This window comes from Cavia porcellus, unplaced genomic scaffold (assembly GCF_034190915.1).
Source record: "Cavia porcellus strain 051 isolate PalLab524CR breed Dunkin Hartley unplaced genomic scaffold, mCavPor4.1 scaffold_11, whole genome shotgun sequence".
Classification (NCBI taxonomy): Eukaryota; Metazoa; Chordata; class Mammalia; order Rodentia; family Caviidae; genus Cavia; species Cavia porcellus.
In genome coordinates, this window is record NW_026947494.1 from 53,711,761 (window position 1) to 53,731,406 (window position 19,646).

The 19,646-nt window shown below is 35.1% G+C and overlaps 1 protein-coding gene across 3 annotated transcripts in view; it reads right to left on the bottom strand.

The window, feature by feature from the left end:
- Adamts6 (ADAM metallopeptidase with thrombospondin type 1 motif 6) overlaps positions 1-19,646 on the bottom strand; it is a 280,941-nt gene that overhangs the window by 43,051 nt on the left and 218,244 nt on the right. For 2 of the 3 annotated variants that reach the window (XM_063258246.1, XM_063258247.1), the window contains 2 exons: positions 5,900-6,063; positions 5,351-5,489 (listed from right to left, as the gene is read on the bottom strand). In XM_063258246.1, the coding sequence (XP_063114316.1) occupies positions 5,351-5,489; positions 5,900-6,063 (303 nt within the window). Of the gene's footprint in view, positions 1-4,582; positions 4,672-5,350; positions 5,490-5,899; positions 6,064-19,646 lie in introns of all 3 variants that reach the window. The other variant, XR_010050518.1, reaches the window with a different exon arrangement.

Below are 19,646 nucleotides of genomic sequence, written 5' to 3' on the forward strand. Positions count from 1 at the left end.
GATTATCTGGTGGTGAAACACAATGATGCTTAAATTGTTCGGTTCTGACCTGTGTTGTTCTAATACATTGTCCTCTTTTACCTCAATCCCACCCTTTTTAAAAATTAATCTATTTTTTTCTTACTTTTTTTTTCAATTAAGGGAAAACTAAATTAAAAAATAGTGGGATATATTATAGTAACTTTTTTGTTTTCCTATTAACCTGATATGATCCCCAGTATTGCTCTCCCTATCTTGTTCTGTCAGATTTTACTATATTCTATTTTGTTTGACAGGATCAAGTTTGAGGGTATAGGCAACCACTTTGAAGGCAATAAGATTCACTAAGATGCCCATTATGGTTTGATTATTATCTTCTTTTGAAATCCTGTAAGGTCTCCAGTGTAGGTTTTATTGGTCTTGTTCTGTCCTGTTTTGATCAATTCTATTATACCTGATGATATAGGCAACTTTTTAAAAAAATAGCAAGAGGCACAATGGTAACCATTTTAGATCACCTGATATTCTATTTTTACATCATGCACTATGCCCATCCTTTTGTTCTAACCGACTCTGTTTTGTTTAGCCACGTTAGGTTTTATTCTCTCCAAAAAAATAAGAATAATTGTGGGAGTAAAAAAACCCAAAAAGTGTAATTGTTATTAAAAAGAGAGGAAAGGAAGGAGGTCTAAGGAACATAACTGCATATATGTTTGAGTGTATAGGATGGAAATCCATATTAATGAACTTTGGTTGGATCATTGATCGGCACTGTCTGCAATCTCATTGTATGAAGGTTCACTTTACATGCTTCAATTTTATAATTTGGACAACTATTTCAAAGATGACAGTATGTAACCTATTAACTATAATAGGTTACATTATAGTACAACTAATAATTCTGTATTATTTGTACCCTTTTACTGCTTTGTTTTTTTTTTAATTTTATTTTTCTTTTTTTTCTCTTTAAATTAAAAAGAAAAGAAAATAGTCAAATTTTATTTCACTTGGCTTGAGTTTTCTCTCTGAAGAAGTCACAGCTGTATCTTAAAAATCACATTTCTCCTGAAGACAATACTTCATACCATCTCAGTGTTCCCAATCATGATAAGGAAGTGTTTCATCACTGACTCAGTAAAGACCATTATGTGGACTGAATCACCACCAATGTTTCCTACACAGTATATTTGTCATTGGTCTGCTAAGCAACAGAAAAATAGTCTCAAAACTTCTTACCTTAAAAGATCTCATATGAGAAAACACCCTACCCTTTGCCTCTCTCCTTCATAATACACGGAACTGAACCCAGTGCCTCTAGGCAAATGCTCTACCACTGAACTATATCACTAGCCCATTTATTTACATTAAGAGTTTCTCTAAGTTGTACATGTTGGCCTTAAGCTCATGATATTAATGCCTCACACTGCTGAGGAGCTGAGATTACAGGTGTGTACCACCATGCCTAGTTTTTTTTAAAGTATAATTATTAAACCAGGCACAGTAATACATACCTGAACTCCAGCACTCTGAGATTAAAATAGGAGGATCACAAGTTTCAGCTTGGCCTGGGCAACTAAGTGAGACTCTGTGGGGAAAAAAAAGCCAAAAGCTAAAGATGTAGCTCAGTGAGAAAATGATGGGTTCAAGATATATATACACACATACATATTATGGATTCAAGATATATATATATATATACATGCACATTTGTATATTAATTATACAAAATAGTGAGATTGGGATTCTTTGGTCATATCTATCTTCCCTTTTCTTAATTTTTCCTCTTTTTAAGGTTTTAGGAATTGAATCCAGGGCCCTTGTACTGAACTAAATCCCCACCCCCACCCCCACCACTTTTTAGTTTTTATTTTGAGATAGGGTTTCCTCAAGTTATCCAGGCAAGACTCACTTCCTGTCTCAGTCTCCCACAGTGTTGGAATCACAGGCATGTGCCACCTCACCAGGTTCCTACAATCCCCTTTTCTTCCCTCCCTTTCTTCTCCTTTGTCCTCTTCCCTAACGGCCCCTTTTCTCCTGAGAAAGGGATGATTACTGACTCCCAACTAAAAGTTCAAAGGCTATTAAAATATATGTGGGACAGTAATAGGTAAGAATTCTTGCAGAATTTTGTAAGACTACAATGGAAGTTCTTTGAGATTTCTTGCTTTCCCTTTTTCCATCTAAAAAATTTTTTCAGAACCTCAAGATACCCAGCATCTCCTGGAGGAGATAAAAGTATAATATCACAATTAAGAACTGACCTCAGTGTTCATCCCTAGTTTTTGAATGAAAAGTAGGCAAAAATAATTTTTTCAAAGATTTCTTGACTGCAGATGAAATTTATTTACTACTGCCAAGGAGACAATTTGGGCTGCCTTTGATCAGGGTCCTTGATCCCTAGGGGACTTTACTTACTTCTCTTAAACATAAGCTTCATATGTTTAAAGAACTTGATATCAAAACTGGTGAAATGTACAGAAAGAATCACTTCAACAACTGATATTTGTCCTCTCTACCCTAGTATAAGAATTCTATATCCTACCCTACTCCCAGAGTTTTTACTTATTGAAAGTATATAAAACAAAAGACAGAGCTTGGATTTTCTTACTCATGCTAATTAACATTATACTGTTTCTCGTTAGCAATTGCTCTACCCTATCTCATAAAAATATTAGCAATTCTAAATTCTTATTTCCTGTACTGGAAAAGAACAGGTACACACATTACTTGCCAAAAGTAATTCCTTTCATTCATTCACTGTCTATAAACACTGATAGAGTTCTTAGTATGCTGCAGATGTTGTTCTAGGTGCAAAATGAGTCTGCAAAGATGCCCAGATTCCAAGGGTCAGCCTACAGAATGTGTCTAGCGTGCTAGATTTCAGTTTCTCTGAAAGACCAAGTGGGACACAAACCTGACAGAATCACAAACATCTGTAAAACTTGTTAAAATATAATCTGTTTTGCCCCATTCTGAGCGTTTCTATTCAGCAGGTTTGAAACAGATTTTCCAAAATTCATAACTGGTGTTGATGTTGCTGGTCCTGGGACCATACCGTTTACCAAGACAAATGACAGCTTTTTACAGCATGCCTGCCAACTTTCAAGCAAGGTACCTCCCTTTCCCAAGAAAAGCAACAGCTTTGTGAATATTCATAATCACTCACAACCAAACAGATTCACTTCAAACCAGAATCACTTCAAATCTCTAAGATCAGTAGCTCCAGAATCAAAGGAAGGCGTATAACAAGAAAGAGAAAACCCTCTTTCTAGGGTCTTTTCTCCTATCCTGTTTTTCTTTTGTTTTATTTCTATCACAGAAAATCATTTCTATTTTTAATGCAAGTGTAATGAAAAGAATAACACTTATTTAAGCTTTTCATACTTTACTTCAATATGATCATAGTTTTTCCCCCAAATTAAGTTCTATAGCCCACCCTACTTTCATTTTTGTTGGACTATCTCCTTTCTGAACAAATACAACCATAGGGTTGAAGGAACATTGAGAATTCATTTAATCCCTCCTTAGCCTCAGACAAGACTATGTCCAAACCATCCCCAAATATAGCAATTTCAGCAAAAGAAAAATAGACACTAAGAATTTCTCATTCACCATGCTGTGACACACTTGAAGACACTGACATTTTCTCCCTCAGCCTTCTTTTCTATAAGCTAATCAGTGTTAATTTTACTTTTCTTATTAGATTTCCTAAATTTTAAATTGTTTGGACTTTAATGAGTTTATCTCACTTTACTTCAAGGCCTGAAATACATATAAATATATATATATATATAGATATAGATAGATAGTTCTAATTACAACTTTTGTTGATATGTGGAAAAGGGAGATTAACTTTAGTTTGACTAAAAGAAATTTAGTTAGAATAAATAGTATAAATATGCCACTAAAATATAATGCAGTGGCACTCATTTGAGTAGTTAATTAGTTAAGGATAATCAATAGTGATATTATTTACAAATATGTTTTAATTTATTAAAAGAAAAGGTAATTCACTATAGTTTTTTAAAGTTTATATTATAAATCACTAACCATTTTGCAAAAATGGATAGGTTTAGAGAATTTATTAAATATGGCACAAATTATACATAACCATGTTTCATGATATTTCATAGGACAGAACATTAATATGTTATTATTCATTTGCCTTTTTCATGTGTATAGTCTTTACTATTGAAATTAGAGTTATAGTTAATGGATTTAATCTGCATGAATTTAAAAATATTGAATCTTTTATATAATAATTATTTTCCTGAAATAACTTCTCCAATTCAAACCTCAAAATTCAGAGGTGTTTAGAGATTCAGTGAATGTAGGACAAGACGGGTAAAGTTACACAAAGTCATCTCTGCAGCATTTAGAAAGGGAATATAATTAATACACTATATGTTTCTATTTTATCCATTCTAGATATCATTATTTCAAACTTAATCTTTGCTTCTGGAGTGGTGAGATGTGCTAGTTTAGCCTAAGCCTAAGGGATAGGTTTGTTTTCTCTCCTACTGGGATCAAGATGTACGATGCAGGTGATGCATTTAGTCTCCAGAGAGAAGGAAGATGCTGCTTGCACAGCACTTCTACTCACCAGTCCATGCAGCAGCAAGGGTGTTGGCTTTGAAGGAAGCCAACTGTCCTGCTCTCCCAGCCAGAGGTAAAGAATTGCATTGGTGGCCACTAGAGGGAGGAGGATTAGGAATAGAGTAAATTGTGGGGAAAAGGCACCCATGAAAAACGCACATGGGACAACCAACACATCACCAATCACTGCCTAAGCAGCTACCTCTACTTCTGAGGGATTACAATGGGGTCAGTGCACACCATTAGCCCAGAGACCTAAGCACCAGTAGTTACTGTAGCATCCCAGTACATAGCCCCTTAACTTTGATGGCTGGAGAAGGGAGTTTGAATAGGATTGTGGGAAACACAAACATACAACCACAGACACACTATTACACAGACATACAGTCTCATCCCCCATTACAAGATGTTGTATCTGTGATGTCTGATTCTTTCTCATTTTCTTATTTAAAACTTGTTTATTTATTTTTTTTAAACCAAGAATGTGTTCATGAAAAGCAAACAGCCCACCTTCAAGAAAGTCTTGGGAAGAAGCACCAGCAGACACTCATTGTGCCAAGATGTATTTTACCAACAAATCTGTATAAATTACATGAGGTGAAAACAAACGGAATATAATATAATTAAAGCAAAGTTTCTTTTGCTAAATTACCGCTTGGAGCAAACCTGCAAAAAATGTTTCCAATTAGCTTCTTAAGCAAACACAAAGCATAGCTCAAAGTATGTTTTGCTCTCCAAACTGCCCGCTGGGTGGGCTGCCTAGTGGGTGTCTTACCTCCAGCACAAGTAGCTGAGCATTCTGACCAAGGCTGATGATTCCATGTAAAGCCCACTTCATTATCTCCACTACCAGTCCGAGTGATAGGAACGTTGAACTTATACCGAATTCCCAAATTCTGTTCCTGGAGAAGAACCTGCCATTAAAAAAAAACGTGAAGATAATTCAAATATAATCAACTTTCATTTAAATACTTATTACTTCTTTTAAAGAAGAAAATACCATCAAGTAAATATTATAGGAAATTCAAGACAACCTTAAACATATATACATTTATATAAAATTTTCTTCTTTCATTTTCATAAGTAGTTTGAGCCAATTCTTTCATTTGTCTTGGTTAGTTAAACAATATTCAAGAAAGCACTGAAAAGATAAAACAGTAATATGGAAAGAATGCTACCACTTTAACTTCAGAGTCTTTGACTTTGAGCAAATAATTTTATTTTCCTTCATTTCACCCCCTAGTAAAACCAAGAAATTAATTAACTCTTCCTGCCTCACAAGGCAGAATTACAAGGAGAAACAAAATGACTAAAATACATTTACCATTACAATGAGATTTTCTGAGGTGGGACCCAGAGCTTCTAAGGATTCTGGTTCATCTGTTGGTCTTTTGTAGTGAAAAGCTGTCCCAGCAACATCAAATTTTCTAGGCCAATCAATAGTCCATGCACCATTAATATAGTAATCATCCCCTTCTGATTTTAAAGCTGGGGAAAAAATCAAAATCCATCTTTAAATGTTAAGCTTCATGTACTAAATTATAACAGATTAATTATTGCCCTGAAACATACAATGGAGCTTCCGGGAGAACATGGCAGATAGATAGCAGCAGCTTCGGAGGCTCTCTGAGAAACTGCACTTAAAATCCAGGAACGGTGCCAGGCGAGAAATCCTAAGCAAGGGGAGATATAATTTGCCGACCCAGGAACGAACTAAACTAACAGAAACCAATTGGAAATGCAATCCCTGTGATATAACAGGAACAGACAAGGTCTCAGTGCGGAAGCTGAACCCCGCGCCACTGGAAGCTGCAATTTGAATTTCCTGCAGCCACCGCTGCATCCCAATTGGCAGGGCAAGGAGAGAGGCACAAAAGCTCTGAGACTGGGAAGCGGTGAATGGAGTTGAGAGCGGGACTGGCCAGGAGACCTGCATCGACCTGCGGTGAGTGAGCGGATCGAGGACCCTTCCATAGAGTAGGAGGCTTCAGCAAAGGACATACTGGGACCGGGCAGACTAGCTGGAACAGGATGCTGCAGTGACTTCAGTCACATATTCCCCTCTCAAGTGGGATTGCTGGGAAGTGCCTGGCTTGTGTGATACCGCTGACTAAGATTCAGTAGGCTAGCCCAAACCAGGTCCAAATGCCTGGAGGTGCACCCTAGCAGTGAAGCCTTCAGTAGGTTGACCTGGAGGGGTGGGCCCAGCATAGCCTGCCCAGGTCTGTGTCTCCCTAGTACACTGCAGTGGGCGGGAACACTTAGCCAGCTCAATTCAAACAAACTATAATGGACAAAGAAAGAAACTAGGCCTCTTACATATGCTTGTATAAAAGGAACAAAAAATATGGGAAGAGACAGCAACAAGAAAGGGTCCTCGGCCCCCAGTCCTGAGAAACATGCAATATCAGACACGGCACCAATAGACATAAAGCGCTACCTCCAAAGCCTCATAGACGAGTTCAGGAATGAAGTTATTAACGACCTGAAGCAAGATATAAGTAGAATAGTTACAGAAATGCTAAGCACCACCCAAGAAAAAAACAGATAGTGGAATGGAAGAACAGAAAAAAAGGGGAGAATTGTTTGATGGAGAAAATAGAGAAAACAGAATACTAAGCAGGTTCAAAGAGATTACCAGGTAACTAAAAACTCTATCGAAAACTGGCATAACAGCTTGAAAGAAACTAAGGATAGATTATCTGAACTGGAGGGCAGATTTGTAATATGGGAGCATGAAATGAAAAACTTCTTAAAAATAACAAAAAAACGAACAGCAACAATACAAAGGTTAGATGATAAGAGGATCTATAACTTAAGAATTAATAACATAAAAGAAGTAGGGACACAAACAAATGGACTACAAAAGCTATTCACAGAAATAATGCAAGAGAATTTCCCTAATTTAGCAAATGGTAAAGATACTCATATGTATGAGGCATACAGGACTCCAGCCACCTACAACCCAAACAGAGCTACACCCAGGCATATAATAATCAAAATTCCAGAAATCCAATATAAGAACAGAATATTAAAAGCCGTCAGAGACAAGAAACAGATCACTTACAAGGGAACACCCATCAGAATTACAGCAGACTTCTCGGCACAAACCATCAAATCACAAAGAGCGTGGGGGGGGGAATAATTCAAGCTTTGAAAGATAATAACCTCCAGCCAAGATTGATATATCCTGCACAACTGTCCCTAGAGATTGATGGAAAAACAAGGTGCTTCCAGGATAAAAAGGAACTAGGGAAATTTGCAACCACCAATTCAACTCTACAGAGAATACTGCAGGATATTTTAAAAAAGGAAAATACTAAGATTTCAGAAATAGAGAGGTCACAATGAATGGAGCAGAAAGCGAAATGAAGAAGACAAACTGACAACAAACGACAGATAAAGAGCTCAACAGAAATGAGGCAGAGATCGGATGGTAGGAACAGCTATTTTGGAGAAAACAAGACATCATAATAGCTAGTGCTGATTTAGTATCATCTTGTTTTTGAAGTCCTATCAAACTTGTATTCTTCTGTCTCCATTGGTCTTAAAAGGTTGTATCTTATTGGATTTTATTATATATGATAATATAAGCAAACACTTTTATAGACAAGGAGATTACACAGAAACCATTGTTCATTTTCTGTTAATTGGTTCTAAATACCCTGTAATAATGTCATTCTCTTGAATGGTTTTATAGTGTCTTGATATGTTTGGTGCTACAGTATACGAAGTTATACTCAATGATTTCAAGGAAAGAGACACTATGGTAACTATTTTTATGTCAGGATATCTTGTGGTGAAACACTATTTTGCTTAAATGGTTATGTTTTGACCTGCGCTGTTCTGTTGTTATGCCCTCTTTTATCTCAATCTCCTTTTTTAAAAATTATTTACTTTTTTCTTTTTATCTTTTTAATTAAGGGAAAAATAAATAAAAAACAGCAGGATACGTTATAGTACCCTACTTTGATTTCCTATTAACTTGATTTGAAATCCTATATTGCCTTCACCATCTTGTTTTGACTGATTTTCCCCTATTCTGCTTTGCTTGATAGTACCAAGTTCGAAAGTATAGGCAAAACTGTGAAGACAGTAAGATTCATTATGACGCCCATTCTAGTTGACTATTATCTTCTTTTAAAGTCCTGTAATGTCTCCAATGCTTTGGTTTTATTCTTTACTGTTTTGTTCAATTTTATTATAACTGGCAATTCTTCTTAAAATAGCAAGAGGCAGTATGGTAATCATTGTTGATCACCTTGTATTTTGTTTTTACATTATCTATTATGTCCATCCTTTTGACTTGACTGACTCTGTTCTGATATGTCGCATTTGGTTTTACTCTCTTCAAAAAAAGTCATAAGAACTATGGGAGTAATAAAACCCAAAATGTGTAATTAAAAAAAAAAAGAAACACAATGCACACACATTTTCATTTAGAGAGATGATACATGACTTTTCTGAAATACAAATCAAAACTGTAATTTTCATGTGAATGTTAAGAACCTATTAATTATTTTTGTTATTGATAGAAAAAATGAAAAGTTTTTCTGGAGAAATACATGTGAAACTAATAAGGAAAATTACAAACAGAATAACTGGGGTGGGGGAGAGGTAGGAAAGAGACTTTCATTTCCAAATTTTTTTTGTTTTGTCTTTTTCGTTTTTACCAGTACCGGGGTAATTTCCTAATATTAAACAGAAATTAAATAACTCGGAAGTGAGGGACAGTCTATGATATGGCACAAACAATGACACAACAATGAAACTAAATAAAGTTAAAGAATAGGCCCAAGTACATATGGGAATTTAGTATATGGTAGAGGACATATCTGAAGTTACTAAAGGAAATATAACAAGAAATAAGGCTAAGACAAAAAGACTAGCTTTGGGAGGAAATTTGCTGAATTTATATCTCATTCTTTATATAAAATTAAATATCACAGCTGGGTATAATGGCATCTATCTGTAATCCCAGCATTTGGGAGGCTGAGGCAGGAGGATCACTACAAAGTTGAGGCCAAGTTGGGCTACATAGTGAGTTCAAGACTAGTCTGAACTATAACACAGTGAGACCCTTTCTTTAAAAAAAAAAAAAAAAAGACACAATTCCATTCTTAGTTAGATGTCCAAAAGAATAAAAAACAAGTTCTCAAATACTAGCATACACATGTTCATAGTAGTACTATTTCCAGTAGTCAAAAAAATGGAAACAACCCATATATCAATGAATAAATGAATGAATGGACAAATTGTGGTATATACAATACAACAGAATATTATTCAGACTAAAAAGAATGAAATATTGATACATTCTATAGTGTGATGAGCCTCAAAAATATGCTAAGTAGATGAGAGAAAAGGACACATATTTTATGTGTCTTTTTAGAAGAAATAACCAGAATATATAAAAATCCAGAGACAGCAGATCAGTGATTGCCAGGAAGAGCAGGGAACACCGGGATAATGCATAGATGGCTTCCTTGTGGGCTACTTGAAAATGTTTCAGAATGTACTAAAATGTCACTTGAATTTTATTCACTTTCATTGTTTCATTTTAAATTTTATGTAATATGAATTTCACATCAATAAAAAAGATTTTAAAAAGAGAAAGAATAAATGCTAGGTGGATAAATAGTTAAGTATAAAATAGTGAAATTATAAAATACCAGAAGAAAATATGGCAGAATTTTTTTTCTCACAACATTAGAGTATGAAAAGATTTTCTAAGTATAATAAGAAACTCAGATATTATACAGGCAGGGATAGGAGATACAGTTCAGTGACAGAGCATTTGCCTACCAGATACAAATGATGGGTTTAATTCCCAACATTCCCCCAAAAAATAAAGAAAAAGAATAAAGATAAAGAAATAAAGAAAAATTATGCTTGCATAATTTTTGAAAACCTCTACAGAAAAAATACATATTTTAAAAGTTTAAAAGTAAATGGTCAAAGAAATGTTTTTAGCACTACTATACAAAAATTTCTATAAATAAAGAGCAATAAACATGTCAATTTTTGTTAGTATGCTAGCTTACTTCAAAAACTTTATCAGATCAGACTAATAAGCTGCAGAAAAGAATGAAAAGCACGACAGTACGGAGAGTTTCTGACTCTCTGACTCTGGAGCTTTACTTCTGGTCCTTAAGACCATTTTCATCCCCTTCACTCTTATCTGCCTGACAAATACATTTGCATTTCCTTACTTTCAGATGTGTTGTAGAGATTTATTTAATTTCCGAATAACAAATTTGACTAACCCTTTGAGATAGGAACATATTAAACAAAATTAAGGATTATTTGATGTTGACTATTACTTGTAATTTACAGTTTGTTTTAATGCTCAGTGGCTTTCCATCTCATTTAAAACATCAAAATTACTTAAGTTTTAGATGAAATAGTAAAAATAAAAATAACTGCCAGCTGCTTTGAGATTTTCAATTAGAATGCTCTCTTTTCTCGACAACTAAATGAAAAGATCCTAACGTAATTAATGGTATCATAATGTCATTTAGGAAAGCACCAAGCATTTACAAAGCATTCCATAAGGAGGAACTGACATCATAGAAAGAAAATTATTAAAGGGAAAAAATTATCTTATTTTTGTTTGGAGTCTTGCTGAAATAGAAAAAAACCTTAAATTATAAATAGAAAATAAAGAAGTCTTCTTAAAGAGCTTGAACATACTGGAACTCTGTCTGAAGATGCATTATGGATATATTTCTTATTAAAAACAAAGCTTTAAGGGATATGTAATAATATTTTAAAGGAAATGAGAATCCATTTATGTCTCATCAGGAGTTTCTGGAGAGATGAAACCAGTCTCAAAGGATTACACTTCAAACAAATAAAACTTTGACTTAGTTTCATTTTAAAATAACAGGTTCCGGACTTTCTCTTCTACTATAAACATCTATAAAACAAAAAAATACATGAATGTGCTGCTCTTAGACATTGGGCAGGTCTGTGAACTCACTATGATCTCTCCAGCTTTGTGCCTGGAGCCACTTTTCCCTCAGTGTAAAACCAGAGAACCCAAGCAGAGCATAACGGTCTTGCTCAATTGTGAAGACAGATTATAAATGGGAAGGTCGAGGTAAGTGGAATTTGTAAGACTAAAAACTACAGTGGAAAGGGATTCTGCTATTTATCAGTACGTGAATACAATAAAATTCAACACAATCGGGCAAAAACCCAAACTAACCAAAACTATTGGGAACCTGTAAGCAGAACCACTGCATTTTAAATACCAAGGCAGTCTAGACACCTAAGAAAAATCATGACTTCATAGTAGGAGTAAGCACACTACAGGATAAAAGCCATCCTGGACTCAACAAACAAAGCTCAAAAACACAGCAACAAAAGAACCAAATTGATCAAAAATTTAATTAACACTCTTTAAAGGTAGAAAACAAAATTCACACTCAGCACCAACATACAATGCATAACATAATAGAAAACTGCTACCAATGCAAAAGAAAAAGAGGGGGGAAATGTGACTCAAACCAGAAAGAAGGTCAAACAAAAGAAATACTCAGAAATTGCCACAATTATTAAATGAGCAGGAATAAATTTTAAGCAACTATTAAAGTCCATTGTAAAACTTTAGATACATACATTTATATCAGATGGAAACTCAACTTATACAAAGAAAAGAAAAATGCTAGATAATGGTAAATATAAAATAAATTTTACTTCATAAAATTTAAAAAGATAATTGACCTTTTGTTGTTGTAGATTAAACACAGAGACTCTTATTTAAAGCTCCAGTCTAATAAACAACTCTTTGAAACAAAATGAAAATACTATAGGGTTATAACATATGGATTAGGTAGTAGAAGGTACTCAGATGTAGTCCAAAGGAAGGAAGGGAGCAACGGAATTCAATTGTTTTAAAAATATTACCATTACAAACAAGATGATATAAAATGATTTTAGGGTATACTGTGATAAATTAGAGATACATTTTATAAATCTAAAAGCAATAATAAGACAATAGTAGAGATCAAAAGAATAGTATAAAACACTTGATTAATCTAAAAGATATAATAAAGAGATAGATTTTTTTGCAAAAGGGAAAGGGGCCAAGAGATGGAAAAAGGATGGAAATGAACAGAGGGAATGAAAAAAGAATTAAGATGTGTTCAGTACACGCACATATTCTCCACAAAGAACATAATCACTATTTCTGCAAATGTATATTAATAAAAAATTAAAATCTGAAAAAACAAGATATGAAAGGAAACAAAATAGAAGACAGCACAGGACAAGCAGAGTATTTAATAGCAAGATGGTAGACTTAAACTGAATACTGATAATTACAGTAAATATGAATGATCTCAATAAGGAGTTGGCAAACTGGCCCAGTATCTATTTTTGTACATAAACATTTACTGAAATGTAGTCATACCCATTCATTTCTGTGTTACCTACATCTACTTTTACATTACAGTGTCAAGAATGAATAGTTGTACTAGAGAATATATGTCCCGCAAACCTCAATCTACTATCTGGGCCTTTATAGAATAAGTTTGGCAGGACTCCCTCTACCCACTCAACTAGAGACTGCAGTCAAAAAATGCAAAGATTGTTAGATGTACTAAGAAATTAAGATCATAGTATATTTGTCTACAGGAAACATTTTAAATACAAAGATACTTATGTGTGAAAAGTAAAATGGATGAAAAAGATTTACCATGTAAACATTTAGAAGACAGTTGTGGTGGTTAAATTAGTATCAAACAACATAGTTGTGTCGAAGAATATTGTCAGCAATAAAAGGAGACATTTGATAATGATAAAATAATAGATCAAGATAGTACAACCTTCAATATGAATAAACAAAGCAAAATTATAAACTAATAATAGAGAAATAAACTTACAATTATAATTAAGAGACTTTAACATCATTCTTTCAGTAACTCTTTAAACAAGAAGACAGAAAATAAGGTTATAGTAGACTTGGGCAAAAATTATCCAATCAATGTAATATAATTGACTAAATTTGTAGAATACTAAATTCAGTAACATCAGCATAAGCATTCTCTCAGGTATATGCTAAACCACAAAATAAATCTTAGACAATAAAATAAAATCATACATATTATCTTTTTGCCTATAATAGAATCAAAATAGAACTCAATGGCAAAAAATGTGGGAAACCCTTAAAATTTTAGAAATTAAATAATATGGTAAGATAAAAAGAAAATATTTAAACAGTAATAATGAAAATATAACACATCAAAATATGTGTGACATTACAGCAGGCTTTAGAGGGAAATTTAAAATGAAAACTAATTGTTTATAGCATAAAAATATCAATAATCTCAGTCTTTTGCTTTAGAAACTAGAAAAATAAGAACAATTTAAACATAAAGTAAATGAAAATGGAAACCAATTGAAGAGTGAGAATCAATGTAATGGAAAATGAACAATAGAGAAAAATATTTAAACCATAGGCTTATTCTTTGAAAAGATTACTATAATTAAGAGGCCCCTCACTAGAATGACCAAGAAAAAAAAACTACAAGTTAGCAACAAAAAAATGAAAAAAATTGCAATAACTTCTACATACATTATATAATACAAATTTTATCCAAATTCTCTCAGAGAATAGAGAAAGAATGAAAATACATCATAAAAAACAGCATTTTTATTCCAAGAATATTAGACTTTGTTTGGATTTAAACAAAACCAATAAATGCATTTATAATGCTATAGCCAGGACAAGGAGAAGGAAAAAAACCCACATATCATATTGATAAATTTAGAAAACTTCAATATACATTCATAAGTAAAACACTCAGAAAATTAGAAATAGAATACAAATGATAAAATGCCATTTGTCTAAATAATCTAGCTAAATATCATATCAATAAATTTAGAAAGCTTCAACACTCCTTCATAAGTAAAGCACTCAGAAAATTAGAAATACAAAACAAACTTGAAAAAGTGCCATTTGTCTAAATCTTCTAGCTAAAAACATTACATTTAGTGGTTAAAGAAAAAGGAATCTTTTTCCCTTAAGATCAGAGACAATAAAAAAATGTTTAGTCTCCTCGCTTTTTATTCAGTATCACAATGAAGGTCCTGAACACTATTATAAGGCAATAAAAAAAGTCATGAAGCTTTACTCCAGGTTGACATGATATTCTATGTAGAAAATCCATGGGTTTACAAAATAGTACAATGAGGTCTCAGGACAAGAGGACAGTATAAAAAGAAATCAATTGACTATTATATAATAAGAATAAAATTAATCCAGCCTCTGAATGCATGCCAGTGGCCATCAGGGCTCCCCACTGGGTAGCCAGCAAGGTGGGGGAGAAGAAAAAATCAGCCCAACCCCCACACCCATGCAGGCTGCCATCAGGAATCTTCTGCAGGTAACCAGCATGGATGGGTGCGAAGAAGAAGCAGGTTGCCCCACCCTTACAAAACTGTTGGTCACCACTGCCTGCCGGTAACCTACAGCCTGTGTTGGCCTGGAAAACCAGCCAGCCACACCTTGGAGAAGCCATGGATCTCTGCAGAAGCCACAAATGCCTGGAGAAGCCCCCCTCATACCCGGGAACCTGGGTTAGGAGAAATCTAGGTGCCTGATACATATCCCTACACCACGGATGGGGAGCTACTGTGGGAGGCACCTGGGATCCCACAATCTGCTCATCCAGAGGAACCCAGGAAAATGTCAAGACAAAGGAGGAAAGGGCAATCTCTGGCCTCCAGCCCAAACTGAGTAAGGTCAGGAAACGCGGAATGGAAGAAAGTGTAAGCTGCACACCAGAAATTTCTGGGATGATGGTGACTGAAGTAAAGAAACTATTACATGAGGCTATAAAAGAAAGCAGATCAGAATAATATCTCAGGTAAAAGAAAAATGACAAACATAATAAAAGGGTTGCTGAATGTATCTAAAGAAGACATTGATTTAAAAAAAAGAGGAGTATGAGGTAAACTTTGAATGAACAATATAGAGAAGAAGTGGAATAAACAGACTCAAAGAGATACCCAGGAAATTAAAACTCCATTGAAAGCTGGCAAACTGTTTGAAAGATACTGAAGATAGACTTTCAGACCTGGAAGACAGGATGGCAGCTAGCGATCACAAAAGCAAAGATCTCTTAAAAATCATAAGGAACCAGGAAACAAGTAAATGGCTGAAAGGTGATACAAAGAAAAAAATAATTTAAGAGTGATAGGTGTCAGCAAAAAAAGCAGAAGTCAATACAAATGACATAAAGAGACTACTTACAGAAATCATAGTAGAGAACGTCTCAAGTATGGAAAAGGATCTGACATACAGTTAAGTGAGCCATACAGATCTCCAACTAGCCATAATCAAAATAAATCCACACCCAGAAATATAATAATCAAGATTCTAGAAATTCAGAACAGGAACAGAATATTAAAGGCTGTTAAAGAAACAGATCATGTATAAAGGAAAACCCATAAGAAGCATGACAGATTTCTCAATCCGAAACCATCAACTAAAGAAGAGCTTGGAGTGAAGTACTTCAAGTCCCGAAAGAAAACAACTTCCAAACCAGATTGAAAAACTGTCTTCCAAAATTAATGGAGAAATGAGATACCTCCATGACAAAGAACAACTGAAGGAATTCATGACCACCTAACCAACCTTACAAAGTACTGAAGGATACTCTAGACATAGATAAAAATGATCATAGTTCCAGGAACAGCAGCAGAGTGAGATCATTGATGAGGGAAGACAACTGAATGGAGGGGAAAAGTAGGGAGCCAATGGAAGAAAAAGCATGGAAGAGATGAACCAGTGTATGTTAGCTATGACTATTAATGTAGATGGTCTCAATTCATCAATAAAAAGAAATACAAGCAGAGTGGATCAAGAAACAAGATCCATTAATATGCAGTATACAAGAAACACATGAACTCAAAAGGAAATTCATACACTGAAAGTCAAAGGAGAGAAAACAATGCTCCTTGCAACAAGGAACCAGAAAAAGCAGGGGTATCTTGCCCATGAATGGATAAGAAAGACAGCAATTTTATACAACAGAAAGCTACTCGGTTATTAAGAAGCATGATCATGAAGCTCTTGTAGGTAAATGGATGCAAACTGTGATCACACGCTTGGTGAAATGGTTCAAACTCCCATGGGTGAATATCATGTTGTCTCCCTAGTATAAAAACTGAAGGAGTTAGTGGAATCCAAAATGTATAATAGATACTGTGAAAGTGAAAGGGGAGGAAATGTCTAAAAAGGGAAGGTGGTAGCCATTGTTAATTCCCTATTATCTTGTTTTAAAGTACTGTATCATTTTCATTGTTTTGCTTTGATTGGTTTCATTCTGTTTTGTTTGGTTTGATTTTATTATATTTGATGGCATGGGCAGCTATTTTGAAGATAACAAGAAGCATTATGGTAGTCATTGTTGATTTCCTATTGTCTTGTTTTGAAGTTCTGTATTGCATTGAGTATTTTGTTTTGATTGGCTTTATTCTGCTCTATATTGTTTGACTTTATTATGCCTGATAATATGGGCAGCTATTTTGAAGGTGACAAGAGGTATTATGGTCACGCTTTGATGTCCTGTATTGTTTTCACTATTTTGTTTTGATTGGACTTATTCTGTTTTATTTTGTTTGGCTTTATTCTCTTAAAAAATTTTAAAAAAGAATAAAAATCAGAAAATGAAATTAAAATAGTGATAGATTCAATAAAATGTATAAGACCTATATACTGAAAAAGAAACACTGATGAAAAAATTTAAAGAAAATAAAAATAAATATATAAGTAAATTTTTACCCTACTACTGGGGATTGAAGCCAAAGTCTTCCCACTGGGCTACATTCCCAGCCCTTTTAAATTTTTTTGAAACATAGTTTCCTTAAATTTTTAAAATTTCCAGGCTAGGCTTACTATTGTCCTGTGTTGGCCCCTCAGAGTGCTGGGGTAACAAGCATGCACCACCATACCAAGCATAATTTTTATGTGCTGAAAAACATGATAATTTAGGACTTCTGGGAGAACATGGCAGATAGATAGCAGCAGCTATGGAGGCTCTTTGAAAGACCCAGCTTAGAATTCAGGAATGGTGCAGACTAAGGAATCATAAGCAAGTGGAGATATGCTCTGCTGAACCAAGAACGAACTAGGCTGAGAGAAACCAACTGGGAACGCAATCCTGGTGCTATAACAGGAACAGAAAAGCCTCAGTGTGAAAGCTGGAGCCCGCACCATTGGAAGCCGCGATTTGGGTTTCCCACCACCGCTGCTGTGTCTACATCAGCTCAGCAGGGAGACAGATATGCGAAAGCTCTGAGAACGGGAATCAGTGAACGGAGATGAAAGCAGGATGGGCAGGGTGCTATGCATCAACCTGCGGTGAGTGAGAGAAACTGGGACTCTTCCACGGTCTAGGAGACTCCAACAGAGGACATTCTGGGACCGGGCAGACTTGCGGGAACAGGGCGCTGCAGTGACTTCAGTCACATATCCCCCTCTCAAGCGGGATTGGTAAGCAGTGCCTAGCCTACGTGACGCTGCTGGCTGAGACCCAGTAGGCTAGCACAACCCAGGTCCCAGTGCCTGAAGGTAGATTGACCTAGAGGTGCAGGCCCCGCATAGGCTGCCTGGTCTGCAACTTCCTGGTATGCTGCAGTGGGCAGGAACACCTAGGCGGCACAATTCAATCAGACTGTGGCCGACAGGGAAGGAAGCTGGGCCTCCTGTATACACTTGCATATATAAGGAACAAAGAATATGGGAAGAGACAGCAACAAGAAAGGCTCCTCGGCCCCCAATCCTGAGAAAGAGGCAATAGCAGACACAGCACCAATAGATATAAAGCACTATCTCCAGAGCCTCATAGACAAGTTCAGGAATGAAGTTATTAATGACCTGAAGCTAGACATAAGCAGAATAGTTAGAGAAATGCTAAGCACCACCCAAGAAAAAACAGATGGTGGAATGGAAGAACAGAAAAAGAGGGGAGAAGTGTTTAATGGAGAAAATAGAGAAAACAGAATACTAAGCAGGTTCAAAGAGATTACCAGGTAACTAAAAACGCTATCGAAAACGATAACAGCTTAAAAGAAACTAAGGACAGATTATCTGAACTGGAGGGCAGATTTGTAATATGGGAGCATGAAATGAAAAACTTCTTAAAAATAACAAAGAAACAAACAGCAATAATACAAAGACTAGAAGATGATAAGAGGATCTATAACTTAAGAATTAAGAACATAAAAGAAGAAGTAGGGACACAAACAAATGAACTACAAAAGCTACTCACAGAAATAATCCAGGAGAATTTTCCTAATTTAGCAAAAGGTAATGATACTCAGTTGTATGAAGCATACAGGACCCCAGCCACCTACAAACCAAACAGAGCAACACCCAGGCATATAATAATTAAAATTCCAGAAATCCAATACAAGAACAGAATATTAAAAGCCGTCAGAGACAAGAAACAGATCACTTACAAGGGAACACCCATCAGAATTACAACAGACTTCTCGGCACAAACCATCAAATCACGAAGAGCGTGGGGGGAAATAATTCAAGCTTTGAAAGATAATAATCTCCAGCCAAGATTGATATATCCTGCACAACTATCTCTGGAAATTGATGGAAAAACAAGGTGCTTCCAGGATAAAGAGGAACTAGGGGAATATGCAACCACCAATTCAGCTCTACAGAGAATACTGCAGGATACTCTAAAAAAGAAAAATACAAAGAATCCAGAAATAGTGGCAGAGAGGCCACAATGAATGGAGCAGAAAACAAAATGAAGAAGACAAACTGACAACTAATGACAGAAAAAGAGCTCAACAGAAATGAGGCAGAGAAGATTGGATGATCGGAACAGCTATTTTGGAGAAAATGACGTCTTAATAGGTAATATTGATTTAGTATCATCTTGTTTTGAAGTCTCATCAAGCTTTTGTTCTTCTGTCTCCATTGGTCTAAACAGGTTGTATCTTATTGGATTTTATTATGTATGATAGTATAAGCAAAAACTTTTATAGACAAGGAGATTATACAGAAACCATTGTTCATTTTCTGTTAGTTGATTCTAAAT